Below are 20,329 nucleotides of genomic sequence, written 5' to 3'. Positions count from 1 at the left end.
GCGCAGCGGTCTGAGGCACTGCATCTCAGTGCTAGAGGCGTCACTACAGACCCTGGTTCGATTCCAGGCTGTATCACAACCGGCCGTGATCGGGAGTCCCATAGGGCGGCGCGCAACTGGCCCAGCGTCGCCTGGGTTAGGGTTTGCCGAGGTAGGACGGTCATCGTAAATAAAAACGGATCTTAACTGACCTGCCTAGTTAAATAAAAAGGTGAAAAACAAATACAAGTATTCTTCATGTGGTCACTGTGATAGTCTTTCCCCCAGCGGAATTTGTCATATTTTGAAAAGGAAGTCTTTATTTTTGCATTGTAAAAGGTAAGTGCCGACTTTTGTTTAATTCAAGAAACTCATGCCTGTTCCACAGATACGGGGTTTTGGAAGCGTCAATGGGTTAATGATATTTGGCTTTCATTTAGTACCAGTCGGTCAGCAGGTGTCGTTATTCTAAAAATCTACTTTAAAAAGGTTCATATACTGTGACGAAGCAGACAACACAGGGACATGGATTATGTGATTGGTAGATGTCAACCACATTCAAGTCATTGTGGTGAATACTTGTGCTACCACTTACAAGTCAAGTATCTATTTTTATTTAGAGACAAGAAGTCAAATTGTCAACATTTCCACTGGTCAAAGTAACATGAGGGTGGAGATTTTAATGCCGCCAAGACATGATAATCTATATAGATGGCCTCCTAAGGATAGCAACTCCGATTGTGAGATAAGGAATTATGCTTAAGGGTTTGAGATATTTGGAGACATAAGAACCCATAGAAGAAGATGTTTACATAGAGTACTAAAGACGTATCCTATACAGTCCCGTGTTGATTTATGATATCTGGAGATAAGGTTGATGCAGTCTCAATTTGAACCATCGATTTCAATAGACCATAAAGGGATTTCATAACGATAATTATGCATGGTTTGTCAGCAACAACAAAAAAGTGAAAGGTTACTGGAAACGGAACAAGACTAAGGAAAATATTTTCTTAGTGAATGTAGTGAAGTAAAAGTAGTTAAAACAATAAAAATAGTAATAATAGTCTGAATAGTTTCCAAACGCAACTGTATATAAATATGCTTCTGTGTGTTTTGTTTGTAAGCTCAAAATGGACAGTGACGTCCAAATGGGCCTTTGAAAAACAAAATACTTTCTCTGTTATCATAGAATATGGGGTCATCCTGCAGCTGGTTTCTGAAACCAATTCAGCCTGTGTATGAATCCATTATGTTTAAGTTGGGGAGCGTTTCCTCCAAAAGGTCGAGAGAGAGAAGGCCCTGCTGGACACTCCCGTCGCTAACAAACTACCTGTACACGTGGTCTCATGTCAACACTGAAGTCACGGTTAAGTTGGTCACCTGGAAGCTTAGCCAGAAATGGTCTACTGGTTTATTGAAACTCTACACTCAAAACTGTTGCGATATGTTTCATTTGATGACTGTAACCGTTTTTCTTTCAGGCACATATAACAAAAACAGGTATTAAAAAGAGATTTGAGAAAATGTACTTCAGATGTCTGGTACTTTTCTCCCGGGTGCCCCGTCATGGCTGCCTGCTTTGACGCCTGTCATGTCTCTGCTCGTCTTTGTCAGTAAAACATTTCATACTGTGTAAGCCGTCCTGACTGCAGAATGTTTCTGAACATGTTATGAATCTACTTCAGTGGTACCTCAATTAAGAAAAGTCTTGATATAGCCTACTCTAAGCTATGCTGTGTATTCAAGATTGGTCAAACGCTAAAATCAAATTAAACAGAAGCCCCCCCCCCCCCCCCCAAAAAAAAGGTAAAGATTGGAGGACAGAGGAGCCTCTTAAAGAAGTTACAGGTCTGTGAGAACCAGAAATCGTGCTTGTTTGTAGGTGACCAAATTCTTATTTTCCACCATAATTTGCAAATAAATTCATTAAAAATCCTACAATGTGATTTTCTGGATTTTTTCCCATCATTTTGTCTGTCATAGTTGAAGTGTACCTATGACGAAATTACAGGCCTCATCTTTTTAAGTGGGAGAACTTGCACAATTGGTGGCTGACCAAATACTTTTTTGCTCCACTGTATTTGGGGCGGCATCGTAGCCTAGTGGTTAGAGCGTTGGACTAGTAACCGGAAGGTTGCGAGTTCAAACCCCCGAGCTGGCAAGGTACAAATCTGTCGTTCTGCCCCTGAACAGGCAGTTAACCCACTGTTCCCAGGCCGTCATTGAAAATAAGAATGTGTTCTTAACTGACTTGCCTAAAGGTAAAATTTAAAAATATTTTTTTTTTTACATGTACATATTCTTATTCCTTTATTTTGATGCATGTGTATTAGGTAGTTGTGGAATTGTTGGATTACTTGCACTGTCGGAAATAGAAGCACAAGCATTTCGCTACTCGCAATAACATCTGCTAACCATGTGAATGTGACCACTAAAATTGGATTAGATTTGTATTGTTACAAACTAAATCACCCCTTCAATAGAACTAAGACTAGAGATCATTGAGAGGTCTTCCACTAGCTGTAAAGTAATCATTAACTAGCAGCAGAGAGGCGGTGTACAAAACGCAGCTCTACCAACGCCCTGGCAAACAGACTCCTAAAACAACTGCTGCCAAAAGAACAAGACTATAAAAGTTAGTTAACTACGGGCTAATATTGACAGAGGAGTCAACAAATAACCCAGCCTGGACCTGCCTGGAGGTGGTTGACAACCAGACTGTGCCAGAATTGGTCCTGAAGTAGGTCAACTTTGGAGCAGATGATAATAAATCAATATAAACTGAGATTTAAGTTCGGGTTTCCTCAGATCCACGATTAAGCCTTCTCCACTGAAAATGATTTTAAAACTCTAGGACAGGCTAAACAAAACCAAGGCTGCTCACCACAGTATAGTTTTGAGGCTTCGCATAAAAGCTTGCAATGACACCCGGTTTATACAAAATAACTAATGTAGTACAGGATCAAGACAGTGGGCCTACATTCAGGCACCGTCACTGCATCCCAAACGACCACAAATACTCGAGACACCTAGCTGACCTTTTCCCAATACACCTGGGATATCAAGGTATAGCCCTTGAACCGCTCTGACCATCATAAAAAAAGAAGAAGATTTCGCTAGGTGACCCGAATGTTGTGACATTCTTAACATAAGGAGTCAAACGTTTGGCCTCGTCAATGCATTAGCCTACAGCCGAACATTGCGGTATGTAATCTTGGAGACAAACACATTCTTATTCAATGACACGTGGAGTGATGAAAGACACGGTGGCTCCGTTGAGAACATGTCGCATTCACATGTCGCATTCGCATGTCGCATTCACATGTTCTCAAAGCCATTTAAGAAGTATTCAGAATGATTAGGCTACACAGACAACCGGAAGAGAAACCGGCACATTTTTTCAATTAACAAACATTGGCCAACTACCCACACATTCATACAAGAGGCATGGGAAAATCCCAGTCAACTGCAACATGAAATTAAATCTTTATCCTTTGGTTTGTTGAATAACAACAGAGACAAATTGGTCAGTCCAGGCATTTAAACAGATAGTCCATGCATTCATCACAACAATCCATCCACTCCTTGGTCTCTCATCAGCTCCTCCTTTCTCTGCATCTCTCTCCCTCTGTCACACACACACACACACACACACACACACACACACACACACACATCCGGCCTAGTCTACAGGCTGTCTCACTGAAAAGCTAACATACCAGCCAGGCATTTTCCTCCCTGCACTGGGTTGGTTCTTAGGCTTCGCTTACATCGGCAGCCCAATTCTGGTCGTCTTTTCACGAATTGGTCTAATGACCAAACAGATGAGCTTTGAAAAAGATCCAACGTGAAAAGAGCTGATGTGATTGGTCATAAGAAACTAATATAGCATCAGAATGAGTCTGCCTGTCTAAAACGCAGCCTTCCGAGCCAGAATCCCCCCCCCCCCCCTCTGACACACACTGCCCTTGTTTCCAATGAAGTGTCACAAGACCAGGGCTGCTTCCTAGCGATGAGGGGAGCAGCAGCAGGCAAGGAGGGAAAAAAAAAAATAGGATAAAAGCCACCTTGACTCACATGAGGGTTTCTGGCTATAGGCCCTGGACGCATGGTCAGCCCACTCCGTGATCCACTCCTCTCCCTCTCTCTATCCTTCTCCCCCCCTTTATTTAGTCTCTTCCCTTCCCTTCGGATCATTTGAAAGGCTCACTGTAAAAAGGATAGCTGGTCTTCCTCCGAGCCCGACAAAAGGAGCAGCAGCCTGTCGAGAGAGAGAGAGTGTAGAGGGGAGGAGGGGCTTCCCTCATCCGACTCAAGAGAGCCCTGATTGGCTGCTGGGTGAGAGGGAACGGTTGAAGCTTCCTGCATCGATGCCTCTTACAGCCAGGGCCCAACATATCACAGACCGACTATGATCTCAACCCAGATAAATCAATGATTCATAGGAAATGTAAGGCCTATAACCATATATTGATAATGAAGCGAAGTTTTCACCAGCTTTCTGTTGTCACCCCCAAGCTAAAAGGCCTGTCACACAATAATTTTAAAACAGCAGGTTTTTAAGGACAAGAGTTCAGTCGTGTGCTTTGTTGTCATGGAAACTCAAGCATCATGCTTTGTGGTGTTGCAATACTGGTACCGTGACAACCATAGGTCTGGGAATCAATGACCATCATCCCACCCCCCCTCCTAATCAATAAGTATGTCAGTATCAACACATCAGCAGTGAATTATAGACCAACGGGTTTCTTGACAACACTGCAAGAGCCCATCTCTTTAATGATGGTGGATGATAGATGAATTCTCAAACCATTTCTCGAACACTTCTTCCTACTTCCTACTGCTTTTCATTGTGACGGGTGAAAAGCAGGCATTGATTGACATCATTTGTCCGCCTTTCCAGTTCCTTGGAGTGGCAGACACAGTATTTGTCTTAGATAACCACCTGATCAGCCATCCTTTGAAGTAGTAGACCTAGCTTAGCGCTGGGCGAGATGGACAAATCTATGGGCGATTCACGACATACACTTACTGGGTGTGAACTGCTCACCGATATATCGTGCGACCCTACTAAAAACATGTTGGCTCACTATTTTAAAAAGATGGGGAACAAGCTACAGGATGAATACTGGATTTTTGGCACAGGTACAGCCAACCAGAGCTAGCAAAGGCTACCTAGCAACAACAAATATTTTTTACAATTTGAGTCAAAGTAACAACATAATATCGTCCAAAATAACATTGCGATACGTAGCTATGAATCCCCCCCCCCCCCATCACTACTACTGTAGATAAGCCTAAGTCCTAAACACTTGCTGTAGCCTGCGCCTCTCTACACATGCACGTACACACATGCCGAATTCTCTCGTGCCAAAAAGCCTCCTCTGTGCTGAATAAAGTTTCCATTGTTGTTCAAAAAGGACGGACATCGCCTAGGCCAATGAAGTAACACAAAAATAGATCCGGTCAAGCAAGTGAAGAATTGACCAGAACTTGATGACATATTCTCCATCCCAGACGCATGACATAATAACCCTGCCAGGAATAGTACTAGACTTATAAAAGACAATACTATAACCCAACCTTTCTATAACCCCATAAAGCAGTAGACCAAATATAATTTAAAAAAAAATCAACTCACAGTGCATTCTTCCCCTTTAAAAAAAACAGTGCAGTAGAAAGACAAGAGAAACTAAACTAAAAGCAGGTAACATCAACCTAGCCTGGACTCTGGACCTAGCCTGGTCCCATAGTCCACTTCTAGCTAGTTATTGTACCACGTGGTCTGTCGCCCCAGGCTAGTAGTACTAACAAATATTTTTTATTAGCCTTGTTCCAAGAACAGCATAGGTCAGTCACAGATAATTAGGCTAATAATTGTAATAAGGTAAACAATAGAGATGGCTACTAATCGTTGTACAGTGAGACACTTCACAATAGACAGATACTTAGTAATAACAGTTGAGCTCCAGGCGCGACATAGGACTTAATTCAACATGAGCTATTGACACACTTGGGTGTGGATTGATACACCCAAATGGATCCAGCCAACAAGAACCATGTTCGCTCTAAGCACACAGTGTGAAAGCTGGTCCAGAAAGATTAATCTAGGCCTATCCTGTGTCAGAAACTATTCGCAAAATAGGCTACACCCGCAAAAGGAAATGACTAGGTTAGTTGTAGCGAGCACCAGAATGTTTATGGATACTTTAGTGATACAACGTCATGATACTTGAGAAAGAGGCTAGATTTCACCTCATGTTGCGTTAGTCCTAGCTCTACTACTCCCATCCATTGTTCCATTGTCCAAATTGTTCCTTCCACGCCCATATTTATTTTTTTACATACATTTGAGTTGAAATAACTACTCCCTGCACTGGCACTTCCAAAACATCACTTGAGAAATAGACGTAGCTCAGGGATGAATCAGGTTCCACAACTGGGGTTGGAGCAAAAACAAAACAGGATGATACCAGAAACAGGGCTGTCATCAGAGTTTAACTGCTGCTTTCCGGAACCCATTTGCCAGAACAATAATTTTTGCTTAGCAATTAAAGATTTAAAAATAAAAATAAATGTTTTTAAAGAGTTAAAATCAGGTTGACTGCCCCCTCTTAAGCCACAACAAATAAACAAGTGAAATCTGTGAACAATCATATTAACATGTTTCCACAACTAAACATTTCACTGTTGACAGCCCCTCTCTTTGCACACTCAATAAAGGAATGAAGGAGAGCAAGAGGTGGCGATGGAAAGCACAGTGGTGAAATATTCTGTAGATAAAAAAGTCATGTCAGCCTATTAATTATAAAAAATATATACATTTACTATTGAAAAATCTAATAAAAATGCACTGTATATTGTAAGCTAACTATTCTGTAAGCTGCCCTGCACAATCAATGTTTGAATCGTAGCATAAAAGAACCAGTCCATACAGTATGCATAATAATACTGTCCACACTCAAAGCCACTAGAGTTTGTTTCATTTTGCGGTAGACAGTGCATTCGGAGAGTAGTCGGACCCCTTGACTTTTCCCACTGTTACCTTCAGCCTTATTCTAAAATATATATATTTTTTATTATATCTAAATTTACACACATTACCCCATAATATGAAAGTGAAAACTTGTTTAGACATTTGTTCAAATTTATAAAAAATTAAACAGAAATACCTTAAGTGTTTAGACCCTTTGCTAGGAGACTCGAAATTGGGCTCAGGTGCATCCTGTTTCCATTGATCATCCTAGAGATTTTTCTACAACTTGGACACCACCTGTGGTAAATTCAATTGATTGGACATGATTTGGAAAGGAAAACACCTGTCTATATAAAGTTTCACAGTTGACAGTGCATAACAGAGTAAAAACTATGCCACGATGTCGAAGGAATAGTCTGTCGAGCTCCGAGACAGGATTGTGTCGAGGCACAGATCTGGGGAAGGGTACCAAAAAAGGTCTCCAGCATTGAAGGTCCCCAAGAACACAGTGGCCTTCATCATTCTTAAATTGTAAAAAGTTTGGAACCAAGGCTCTTAATAGAGCTGGCCGCACAGCCAAACTGAGCAAACAGGGGAGAAGGGCCTTTGTCAGGGAGGTAACTAAGAACCTGATGGTCACTGAAAGACCTCCAGAGTTCCTTTGTTGAGATGGGAGAACCTTCCAGAAGGACAACCATCTCTGCAGCACTCCACCAATCAGATCTTTATGGTAGATGGAAGCCACTCCTCAGTAAAAAGCACATGACAGACCGTTTGGAGTTTGCCAAAAGGCATCTAAAGACTCTCAGACCATGAGAAACAAGATTATCTGGTCTGATGAAACCAAGATTTAACTCTTTGGCCTGAATGCCAAGCGTTACATCTGGAGGAAACCTGGCACCATCCCTACGGTGAAGCATGGTGGTGGTGGCAGCATCCTGCTGTGGGGATGTTTTTCAGCGGCAGGGACTGGGAGACTAGTCCGGAAAGAGGCAAAGATGAACTGAGAAAAATACAGAGAGATCCTTGATGAAAACATGGCCCAGAGTGCTCAGTACCTCAGACTAGGGCAAAGTTTCACCTTCCAACAGGACAGCGACCCTAAGCCCACAGCCAAGACAACGCAGGAGTGGCCAAGGGACAAGTCTCTGAATGTCTTTGAGTGGCCCAGCCAGAGCCCGGACTTGAACCCGATCTAACATTTCTAGATAGACCTGCAAATAGCTGTGCAGCGATGCTCCCCATCCAACCGGACAGAGCTTGAGAGGATCTGCCGAGAAGAGTAGGAGAAACTCCCCAAATACAGGTGTGCCAAGCTTGTAGCGTCATACCCAAGAAGACGCAAGTCATTAGGTGCTTCAACAAAGTACTGAGAAAGGGTCTGAATACTTATGTAAATGTAATTTCATTTGATATAATTTTTTTGCAAATCTAACCCTGTTTTTGCATTGTCATTATGGGGTATGTGTGTAGATTGGAGGGGGAAAAACAATTTAATCAATTTTAGAATAAGGCTGTTACGTAATAAAATGTGGAAAAAGTCAAGGGGTCTGAGTACTTTCCGAATGCACCAAAATACTTCTTAAATCTATGGGCTTTTATTAATGTAGTTCTGCCGTGTGTAATATGCGGTAGTCTACTGCACCACAGTACCCACTTGATTGTGTCTACTGCACCACAGTACCCACTTGATTGTGTCTACTGCACCACAGTACCCACTTGATTGTGTCTACTGCACCACAGTACCCACTTGATTGTGTCTACTGCACCACAGTACCCACTTGATTGTGTCTACTGCACCACAGTACCCACTTGATTGTGTCTACTGCACCACAGTACCCACTTGATTGTGTCTACTGCACCACAGTACCCACTTGATTGTGTCTACTGCACCACAGTACCCACTTGATTGTGTCTACTGCACCACAGTACCCACTTGATTGTGTCTACTGCACCACAGTACCCACTTGATTGTGTCTACTGCACCACAGTACCCACTTGATTGTGTCTACTGCACCACAGTACCCACTTGATTGTGTCTACTGCACCACAGTACCCACTTGATTGTGTCTACTGCACCACAGTACCCACTTGATTGTGTCTACTGCACCACAGTACCCACTTGATTTGCCTGCTGCACCACAGTACCCACTTGATTTGCCTGCTGCACCACAGTACCCACTTGATTTGCCTGCTGCACCACAGTACCCACTTGATTTGCCTGCTGCACCACAGTACCCACTTGATTTGCCTGCTGCACCACAGTACCCATTTGATTTGCCTGCTGCACCACAGTACCCACTTGATTTGCCTGCTGCACCACAGTACCCACTTGATTTGCCTGCTGCACCACAGTACCCACTTGATTTGCCTGCTGCACCACAGTACCCACTTGATTTGCCTGCTGCACCACAGTACCCATTTGATTTGCCTGCTGCACCACAGTACCCACTTGATTTGCCTGCTGCACCACAGTACCCACTTGATTTGTCTACCTACTACTAATGTTATTATAAATCTTACTGATAAAAGAACAAATGTAAAAACTTTAGCTCCTCTCCAACTCCTCCAAGATGTACCATCTGCAGGGTGTCTTTCGATTAGTCCTCGTTTGTTTAGGCTTAAATCCAGAGTCCTTGGCCTTCTTTCGTGTAATTATCATTGTCCAGCTGGGAAGCTGCCACGTCTGATAAAGGACATTTATTCCACTCCACCCAAGTGTTTTTGAAATGATTATTTTTAACCCTTATTTTACCAGGTTTGAGGGAATGGTTGGAATGGCACAATGATACAACCTGAGGGGCATGTTACAAAGCAGGATCAACGAGTTAGCCAGCAATCTTTGATAAACAACCAGAAAATAAAGTCGATTTTGGACCCATTCACCTGAGGTCTGTTTGCACAGACACCGCCATTCTCCATCTATATAGGGAGAACATTGCTTGCATAGGATATTAATAATCCTAACACATGGCCTTGCCCAAACAGAGGACGATTAGGCAAGGTATATTAACATGCCATAGATGTGTTTGAGATGTGTTACAGTAAGCTCCAAAAGTATTGGGACAGTGACCCATTTGTTGTTTTGGCTCTGTACTCCAGTACGTTGGATTTGACATTATTAAATGACTATGGAGGTTAAAGTGCAGACTATCAGCTTTAATTTGAGTGTATTATCATCCATATCGGGTGAACCGTTTAGAAATTACACCACTTTTTGTACATAGCCCCTCCCATTTAAGGGGACCAAAAGTATTGGGCAAAATTCACTTAAGTGTATTAAAGCAGTCAAATGTTTAGCATTTTGTCCCATATTCCTTGCACGCAATGCTTACATCAAGCGTGTGACTCTGCAAACTTGTTGGATTCATTTGCTGTTTGTTTTGGATGTGTTTCAGATTAATTGTGGCCCAATAGAAATAACGTGTTGTCATTATGAAGTCCATTTTATTGAATATAGGAATATAATGTTTCTAAACACTTCTACATTAATGTGGGGGGGGGTAGAGAGATGTTAACAGTTAATCAGTTAGGTCGGCGAGAATACATTTTACCAGACATGTTTATCGGTCTATAGGTCAAATTTGCATACATTTTGAAATTAAATTGGCGTGTGTATTTTTGTTAGTCGTCATGCATCTTAAATATCACAGCAAAGAGAGACTATAGCCTACCTACCACCTGTCAGACAGCGCAACAGTAGTCTACAGGCTTTTTGAGGAGCTATGGAGTGAAACCTGCTTTTGTAAACTCAGTCATTGCGCAACAAATAACATTTCTAAATAGAATCGCGTAAAAAAAAAGTTGTGGCCGTGAGTTAAAAAGGACCTATTTTTATCTCTCAATCTCAACTCGTGAAGCGCGCCTCCCATTCAGATGCATAGTCTATAGCCTGCCTGCCTGCCTACCGTTGACTAACAGCACGTCACCCATCACTTCGTAATGTGACCTTGAGGCAGCATAATTGTTTGAAACCTGATTTCCAGTGTTTTTGATACTCAAGGTGCGGGTTGATGGTCACTAGACTTGATACTCAATATTATGGATTATTCTCATATGCTGATGGTGGTTGACGCCAGACTGGATGTAAAAAGGACCAAGGACACACTGATTATTCACTGTTGTATTGTAGACATCCTGTGAACTGTGATTCTGTAGCAGCTGACAGTCATTGCCTTTTTGTTTGGACTTCCTACTAAACTCTCAGGCTGGTGTTTTCAGAACATTTGGTGCTGTCTGATTAGGATATAAAAGGGCATGTCTCCAAGGTTGTGGAGTCTAGACATAGGCCTGCATAACACGTTTATTTCGTACCTAATCAAATATAGATCCTAGTCTATTTATATTTTACATCTGTATTATATTCACTGTCAAATCAAAAGGCAGTTTATGAAAATAACGTGTTGCTGATGGTGAAATTGCGCCACCCACTGGTAAATAGAGGGATACTAAGAATGTACATTGATGTACAATAGGTGGTGGTAGGACAAAATATTTGATTCCACACCTGAAGCAACAAACACAAATCTGCTGTATTCTCTAATAGCCAGTCCACAGGCCTCCATCTATAAAGTCACGGAACAAATGTACATTAAATAATAGTGTAATGGGCATTGCTGAACTCAGAAGTAGGTAAAGAAAATTAGCCAGTTTCAACTAACTTTATATTTCTCATGAAAGGACGAAATATTCTAGCTATTTACAATGTAGCTATTTCAATGATACAGTATGTTAGCTAGCTAGAATAAATTTGCTAGGAAATAGATTTTAGGCTAACTGTTCATTTTTAGTTTGAATATACATTTTTGTAGTCAGCCTTGCCATATCAAGGTCAGTTTCAATTGATAAAAGTAGATAACGTTATCACGCTACATACCTATTAGCTTAAAAAGTTCGTCTAAATCAGCAAGTGATGGTGGCCCGGTTCTGTTGCGAACAAGCTATTAGCAGTTAGCTATCTAACTGTTGCTTGTAACGTCGTTAGCGGGATAGCTAGTTAGCTCAACCTGCTTTTATTCACACGGATTACACATTTAACGTTTGCTAAATTAGACAGTTGGCTACTAGTAACGTTATCTATGTATGATAGGATGATTAGCTGGTAAGCTCACGTGTGCTAACTTCAGCTAACTTTCAACTAGGCTAGCTAGCTTTGTGATTCATAGTGAAAATGCGCATATTACATTAACGAAATAGCGAAGTTTGTTATAACGGAGGACAATATGTTTGTCTTTTCCAACTTGCGTTAACTAGCTAGCTAGATAACTTCTAGCCGAAAGTGTTGTTCCACAAACGTTAGCTAGCTATGTAGCGAGATCAAAGTTAGCTAGCGCTGGCATGAATACTCTGAAGCGTGAACGTTGCACTAAATTAACTTTACTTACCTTTATTCAAGCAGATCCTCTTAATCTCATGCAATGTCTCTCATCATGTCTCTTTCAGATGTAGGCTTGCGTGAAAGTGAAATGGTCCCGGGTATTTATGAGTCAGAGGCAAGGATTAGCTACTCAAACCAATTGAACATTACTGGTGCATATATTGCTCTTGTGCGCGAAATCTTAAAAAACATACTTCAAGTCTTGTTGGCGACACTGTGTGTTAGCTAGCAATCAACCATTCAAATGTATTTATAAAGCCCTTTTCACATCAGCAAATGTCACAAAGTGTTATACAGAAACCCAGCCTAAAAACCAAAACAGCAATCAATGCAGGTGTAGAAGCACGGTGGCTAGGAAAAACTCTAGAAAGGCAGGAACATAGGAATAATCAAATCAAATGTATTTGTCACGTACACATGGTTAGTAGATGTTAATGCGAGTGTAGCGAAATGCTTGTGCTTCTAGTTCCGACAATGCAGTAATAACCAACAAGTAATCTAACCTAACAATTCCAAAACTACTACCTTATACACACAAGTGTCAAGGGATAAATAATATGTACATAAAGATATATGAATGAGTGATGGTACAGAACGGCATAGGCAAGATACAGTAGATGGTATAGGTAAGAACCTAGGAAGAACCATAGAGAGGTACCAGGCTTTGAGGGGTGGCCAGTCCTCTTCTGGCTGTGCAGGATTGAAATTATAACAGTACATGGCCACAATGTTCAAACGTTCATTGATGACCAGCAGGGTCAAATAAAAATAATCACAGTGGTTGTAGAGGCTGCAAAAGTTCAGCGCCTCAGGAGTAAATGTCAGTTGGCTTTTCATAGCTGAGCATTCAGAAGACAGAGACAGCAGATGCGGTAGAGAGAGAGTGGTGAAAACAGCAGATCCGGGACAGGTAGCACGTCCGGTGAACAGGTCAGGGTTCCATAGCTGCAGGCAGAACAGTTGAAACTGGAGCAGCAGCACGACCACGTGGACTGGTGACAGCAAGGAGTCATCAGGCTAGGTAGTCCTGAGGCATGGTCGTAGGGCTCAGGTACCTTGGGAGGGGAGAGGGAGACAGAGAATTTGAAGGAGCATACTGAAATTCACACAGGACGGGATAAGACAGGAGAAATACTCCAGATATAACAGACTGACCCTAGGACACAGCAGCATAAATACTGGAGGCTGAGACTGGAGGGGTCGGGAGACACTGTGGCCCCGTCCGGCAATACCCCCAGACATGGCCAACCAGGCAGGATATAACCCCACCCACTTTGCCAAAGCACAGCCCCCACACCACTAGAGGGAGATCTTCAAACCACTTACTACCCTAAGACAAGACTGAGTTTAGCCCATGAGGATCTCCCCCATGGCACAAACCCGAGGAGGTCACCAAACCCGGACAGGAAAATCACGTCAGTGACTCAACCCACTCAAGTGACGCACCCCTCCTAGGAACGGGATGGAAGAGTACCAGTAAGCCAGTGACTCAGCCCCCGTAATAGCGTTCCCCGTTCTCCTGGCGGAGAGAGGGCAACCGGCCAGGCAGACAGCAAGGGTGGTTCGTCGCTCCAGTGCCTTTCCGTTCACCTTCACACCCCTGGGCCAGACTACACTCAATCATAGGACCAAAAATCTCCAATTTCGACTCCAGCCCAAAGGACACATTTCCACCGGTCTAATGTCCGTTGCTCGTGTTTGTTGGCCCAAGAATTGTCTCCTTCTTATTGGTGTCCTTTAGTAGTGGTTTCTTTGCAGCAATTTGACCATGAAGGCCTGATTCACGCAGTCTCCTCTGAACAGTTGATGTTGAGATGTGTCTGTTACTTGAACTCTGAAGCATTTATTTGAACTGCAATTTCTGAGGCTGGTAACTAATGAACTTATCCTCTGCAGCAGAAGCAACTCGGGGTCTTCCATTCCTGTGGCGGTCCTCATGAGAGCCAGTTTCATCATTGCGCTTGATGGTTTTTGCGACTGCACTTGTAGAAACTTTCAATGTTCTTGAAATGCTTCGTATTGACTGAACTTCATGTCTTAAAGTAATTTCTCTTTGCTTATTTGATCTTTTCTTGTCGTACTATAGACTTGGTATTTTTACCAAATAAGGCTATCTTCTGTGTACCCCACTACATTGTCACAACACCACTGAGAAATTCCACAAATGTACTTTTAACAAGGCACACCTGTTAATTGAAATGCATTCCAGGTGACTACCTCATGAAGCTGGTTGAGAGAACGCCAAGAGTGTGCAAAGCTGTCATCAAGGCAAAGGGTAGCTACTTTGAAGATTCTCAAATATAAAATATATTTTGATTTGGTCAACACTTTTTTTGTTTACTACATGATTCCATATGTGTTATTTCATAGTTTTGATGTCTTCACTGTTATTCTCCAACGTAGAAAATAGTCCAAATAAATAAAGAGCCTTGAATTAGTAGGTACTCTAAAACCTTTGACCGGTAGTGTATGTATAGCTTGACAATGACAGCAGTGGAGTTGGCAAAAGCACAAACAGATCTGGGACCAGGCTAGTTCTAATCTAGACCAATACTTACAACTCATCTAACTAGACCATATACACTGTATCTAAAACATGTAGTAAAAGCAGAAGCAAGAACATATATATTTTCTTCAGAAAATGTACCTTTTCTAGTTTCTGAAGGATTCTCATTGCCAGTTGATGGAGCTATTTGTCTGAAATGTTTCTTTAATCAATGACTACCCCTGGCCTGGATGAGTTTCAATGAACAGGCTGTGTATCAAATGTTGGTCCTTACCGGTCTATGGTTGTCACTTTACTCATACTATCCCGCTAAGCTAACGTCTAAGTGTTATCTCTATGAGCTTCAGGTCTCAGCCAAGGTTACCCGTCAGGCAAATGAGAGCACGTAGCTCAGCGAACTAACTACCAGGCTACCTCTGCTACGACACCTTTCAAGTTATTTTGGTCCTCTTAGGGTAAGATATCCAATCAAATGTCCGATCAACTCTTTCTCCACTATGCAGTTTCTTAATTATGCAAATCTGCATGCTTGCATACAGTTATCAAAGGCACCAATGAATTGGCCTTCAGGAAAACTGAAGATTTGAAAAATATGGTTATTTCTCAAGGACTTTCTTCTCTTGGGTGTTCAATCTCCCCTCTTTGAACACAGCTACTGTGTGCTGAGCCTCGCTCTCTCGCTCGCTGCCACTTCACTGAGCACATCTCTCAGCCCCCCATCCTGAGCACATCTCTCAGCCCCCCATCCTGAGCACATCTCTCAGCCCCCCATCCTGAGCACAACCCAGCAGCAGCAGTGCGGCTTGCTATTTTATAACTGTGCTGCATTGCAGGGCTATTTCCACAAATGAGGGCTGGATTATATAAGAGCTGACTGGTGTTAAGCCTTGAGAGCTGACAAGTGAGAGAGAAGAGGGGAGAGAGAGAGAGGTAGGGGAGGTGATGGAGGGGGCGGGTTGTGTGACGCAGTAGGACGTGCATAGAGACCAGAATGCAGACACTCCTTCCCAACCCCCCCCCCCACCACTCAACTCCAGACATCATGAAAGAACAGCGCTGCCCCGGGGACTTGTCCAGGTAAGTGTTGAATGAACCAAAGGCTGTCACACTGCTGCAATGGGCTCCTTGGAACCGACTCTGATTTCAGCTGGCACCCTATTTCATGCATTTTACACATGCAAGCAGCACACATTTTTATTTTTTGCACGCTTAGATTAAATTAGGTATTTGCAAACACCTCTTTCAATGGGTGTCAGGTAAACAACGCAAACTGCTAGTCCCCAGGTTGACTCACCTAACAGTCGCCTTGTGAAGTATGTCCAGTATCTGGCTGACTATAAGGTTGCCCGTTATAAGTCTTATAATTAGACCTTTACTTCACTTGTCTGCTTCACAACACAACCCCATTACATTTGCACTGTCCACACGGGGCAGGTGATCTGGTATTCCCCTCTCTTATCCAGCTCCACTGCTCATTATCCAGCTCCACTGCTCATGGGTTCCCCCACAACACTGGGTTTCCTCTCCAGTCCCCCCCACCACCACCACTATCGAACAACCAAGCCAAAAGATCATTTTCCTGTCCACTTTGAACTCAGGTTTGCTAATGGGGCAGTACAGGAAGCACTTATCACAGTGCTCTGTGTTATAGGAGGACTTATCTGTAAGATAAAAAGACGAGGTAAATATCCAAATAGATAGGCTACATCGACAATGTATGTATGTTCTATTATATTTCTCACTTCATTTGGTACAACACAAAAAAAACAAGCTCTGCTCTGTTATGCTCAGGAGCCAGGGCATCTACGTTTGATTTGGATTACGTTTCAAATGTCGGTTGACTAACAGACATGACCATTTGGATAGTGTTTACCCTTAAAAGCCATTTTAGGTGTAGCGTAAACAGTATATAAGTTACAGGGTTGCAGCTTGGATAGCATCCAATTCACCCCTTTAAAAGCAGTTTATCATTTGAATAATGAATTAAGTAATTACAGCAGAAAGGAAGCTGTTTGAACAACCCAGGCGGTTGTGTGGACCAACAATTCAGGCGTACGACTGCCACCCGCGAGCCACCCCTGCAATTTAAACGCCGGTGTGATCACTGCTCGTCTGATTCGGGTGCAGTTCCCTGGTTTGGTCAGAGGAGGGAGGTAGAGCGAATACAGTAAGAGAGAGTGCATTTCATCATCCCTGCAATGCTACTGAAGGTCTCTCAAGGGCAACCCATTATATCTGCAAAGTCATACATACACACTTGGAGGTATTTCTGTGTGGACCACACAACGCATGTCAATTATGGCATAGTTTATGTACTGCATATGCTATCATCATTTGAAGTGGATAATTTTTTAAAAGGAAGAACTATGTCCTGAAATATCTTTAGAAGATTCTGATATATCTGGTCACTCATTGTTTTCACCCTAGCCTACCCTTTAAAGCTGTAAAATATGCATGACCCCTTGAAAGTATTACTAAATGTATGCATGGACCTACACAGCAATTGAAAGACAAGCATTAGCAGTTTGTGTGTGATTTGTGTGCGCACCAGCCCTTGTATGCATGTGTCGTGTGTGTGTGTGTGTGTGTGTGTGTGTGTGTGTGTGTGTGTGTGTGTGTGTGTGTGTGTGTGTGTGTGTGTGTGTGTGTGTGTGTGTGTGTGTGTGTGTGTGTGTGTGTGTGTGTGTGTGTGTGTGTGTGTGTGTGTGTGTGTGTGTGTGTGTGTGTGTGTGTGTCAAAGCTGGAAATCATGTCATCAATACACCAACACACGGTCTGTGTGGAGTTGTCAGGAGACAGCAGCATAGAATAGAACAGAATAAAACAAATCTCCAAAATGATTGTGAAAATGCAAACTGATTTCGAGCCACCTTTACCACCCACACAACTCATATTCAACCACTGAATGTTATACTCAAATGTTTACACGGATATGGTAATATCATTGTTGTAACAAAATATGATCAAATATCCGTTTGACTGTACTTCTCTTTTCAATACTTGACTCACAGTCGATGAGGGACACAGTAACAGCAAAGCACTACTCAAACACTACAGACTAAAAGCTCGCTGTCCTGCGAGGACACGGAGAGAGAACAAACAAAGCCCTTAGTAAACAATGAACACAATATCAAATGCTCCCTCTGCCACTGAACTCCAGAGGATGTTAGGAGGCTGAACTGAAGACACGCCCCCGCACCCCCAGCCTGCCTTTCCTGTCTGCCTCCCCCTGCCTGGCCCCTAGCCAGAGCCTGTAAAGAGTGCTGGGTCAGCAGAGGGTGAGGGGTAACATAAAACAAAGTGGGAAAGGCATGACCGCCCCTCATAAAACTACTAACCATCAACCGTGCAGTATCGATCGACAGCCTTTAATCAATACAGGGCATATACTGTGGCCCCGAGATTTATCTCTTTCTGCAGAGTTAGCGAGTCTAGAACCACGTTATTCAATGCTCATTGGGGGGGGGGGGGGGGGGGGGGAACTAAGATGGCGGATGGGCCTTTTGTGATGATGGATATTTTTGCTTTGCGTGACGGAGGCCTTTTGGTATGGATTTAGAGGGTTCCGATGACCAGTGATGAATATCACAGAGCGTTAAAAGGCATTTGGACTGGATCTGTGTTTTAACAGGGTACAATAGGCCTTTTGTCAGAGCAGTGCAGGGCGAGGCTACGGCATAGACAGTTCAGAAACACTCTTAACAAAATGGGGGGAGGAGTACAGCTGCAGTCTCTCTGAGGTATTACTTCGCAAGCCATCGCAGGATTCTTGCTTAATCAAACCAGCATTGACGAGCATGCAAAGATCAAAAGGTAACAGCATGAGCATACACAGGGAAAGCAAAAAACCTGAACAGTGTTCCACTAGTTTACTTCAGTATGATTTTGTGAGGTCATTTCCCCTATGCACAGTAGCAAGGAGCGGAAGCCAGTTGGGTTTCACATCGGTGCTAATATTCACATTTGGCACCAAGACTTTCTGTGTCACACGCAGAGTACTCTCTCTACTAATTGAGTTAACATTGCTTTCAGCCAAATATCCCTCACTGCACTAATTAGAAGAACCCAAAACCCTTCAGGAGCAACACACATCCAGCGTCATGCACAAACGCTTTCTCTTAAAAAGCCGGAGTGAAAGGGGGTGTGTAATGTGTGAAAGAGAGAGGAGGGTGGGGGCCATCTAGGAACGGGAGTCGGGTAGCAATCTACAGAACATCCCCAGCTCTCTGTACTGGATGCAACACTTTGGACACTTTCCAGCTCCCTCCCTGTTGTCTGGGCTGTTTCCTTCGTCCAGCTCCCTCCCTGTTGTCTGGGCTGTTTCCTTCACCCAGCTCCCTCCCTGTTGTCTGGGCTGTTTCCTTCACCCAGCTCCCTCCCTGTTGTCTGGGCTGTTTCCTTCACCCAGCTCCCTCCCTGTTGTCTGGGCTGTTTCCTTCGTCCAGCTCCCTCCCTGTTGTCTGGGCTGTTTCCTTCACCCAGCTCCCTCCCTGTTGTCTGGGCTGTTTCCTTCACCCAGCTCCCTCCCTGTTGTCTGGGCTGTTTCCTTCACCCAGCTCCCTCCCTGTTGTCTGGGCTGTTTCCTTCACCCAGCTCCCTCCCTGTTGTCTGGGCTGTTTCCTTCACCCAGCTCCCTCCCTGTTATCTGGGCTGTTTCCTTCACCCAGCTCCCTCCCTGTTGTCTGGGCTGTTTCCTTCACCCAGCTCCCTCCCTGTTGTCTGGGCTGTTTCCTTCACCCAGCTCCCTCCCTGTTGTCTGGGCTGTTTCCTTCACCCAGCTCCCTCCCTGTTGTCTGGGCTGTTTCCTTCGTCCAGCTCCCTCCCTGTTGTCTGGGCTGTTTCCTTCACCCAGCTCCCTCCCTGTTGTCTGGGCTGTTTCCTTCACCCAGCTCCCTCCCTGTTGTCTGGGCTGTTTCCTTCACCCAGCTCCCTCCCTGTTGTCTGAGCTGTTTCCTTCACCCAGCTCCCTCCCTGTTGTCTGGGCTGTTTCCTTCACCCAGCTCCCTCCCTGTTGTCTGGGCTGTTTCCTTCGTCCAGCTCCCTCCCTGTTGTCTGGGATGTTTCCTTCACCCAGCTCCCTCCCTGTTGTCTGGGCTGTTTCCTTCGTCCAGCTCCCTCCCTGTTGTATGGGCTGTTTCCTTCACCCAGCTCCCTCCCTGTTGTCTGGGCTGTTTCCTTCACCCAGCTCCCTCCCTGTTGTCTGGGCTGTTTCCTTCACCCAGCTCCCTCCCTGTTGTCTGGGCTGTTTCCTTCACCCAGCTCCCTCCCTGTTGTCTGGGCTGTTTCCTTCGTCCAGCTCTCTCCCTGTTGTCTGGGCTGTTTCCTTCACCCAGCTCCCTCCCTGTTGTCTGGGCTGTTTCCTTCGTCCAGCTCCCTCCCTGTTGTCTGGGCTGTTTCCTTCACCCAGCTCCCTCCCTGTTGTCTGGGCTGTTTCCTTCGTCCAGCTCCCTCCTTGTTGTCTGGGATGTTTCCTTCACCCAGCTCCCTC

General features: G+C 43.9%; 1 protein-coding gene across 4 annotated transcripts in view; it reads right to left on the bottom strand.

The window, feature by feature from the left end:
* Positions 1 to 12,641, bottom strand: part of gne (glucosamine (UDP-N-acetyl)-2-epimerase/N-acetylmannosamine kinase) — a 31,053-nt gene extending 18,412 nt beyond the window's left edge. The window contains exon 1 of one of the 4 annotated variants that reach the window (XM_046325940.1): positions 12,343 to 12,641. Coding sequence is in view for 1 of the 4 variants with exons in the window: in XM_046325939.1 (XP_046181895.1) it covers positions 4,060 to 4,179 (120 nt within the window). In the remaining 3 variants the exon portion in view is untranslated. Of the gene's footprint in view, positions 1 to 3,701; positions 3,902 to 4,059; positions 4,236 to 5,623; positions 5,772 to 12,342 lie in introns of those variants that run through there. The other 3 variants (XM_046325941.1, XM_046325939.1, XM_046325942.1) reach the window with 3 other exon arrangements.
* Between the last annotated feature and the right edge of the window lie 7,688 nt (positions 12,642 to 20,329).

This window comes from Oncorhynchus gorbuscha, linkage group LG24 (assembly GCF_021184085.1).
Source record: "Oncorhynchus gorbuscha isolate QuinsamMale2020 ecotype Even-year linkage group LG24, OgorEven_v1.0, whole genome shotgun sequence".
NCBI classification, from domain to species: domain Eukaryota; kingdom Metazoa; phylum Chordata; class Actinopteri; order Salmoniformes; family Salmonidae; genus Oncorhynchus; species Oncorhynchus gorbuscha.
The sequence above is the reverse complement of the archived record's forward strand: the minus strand, read 5'-3'. Positions and strand labels throughout refer to the sequence as shown.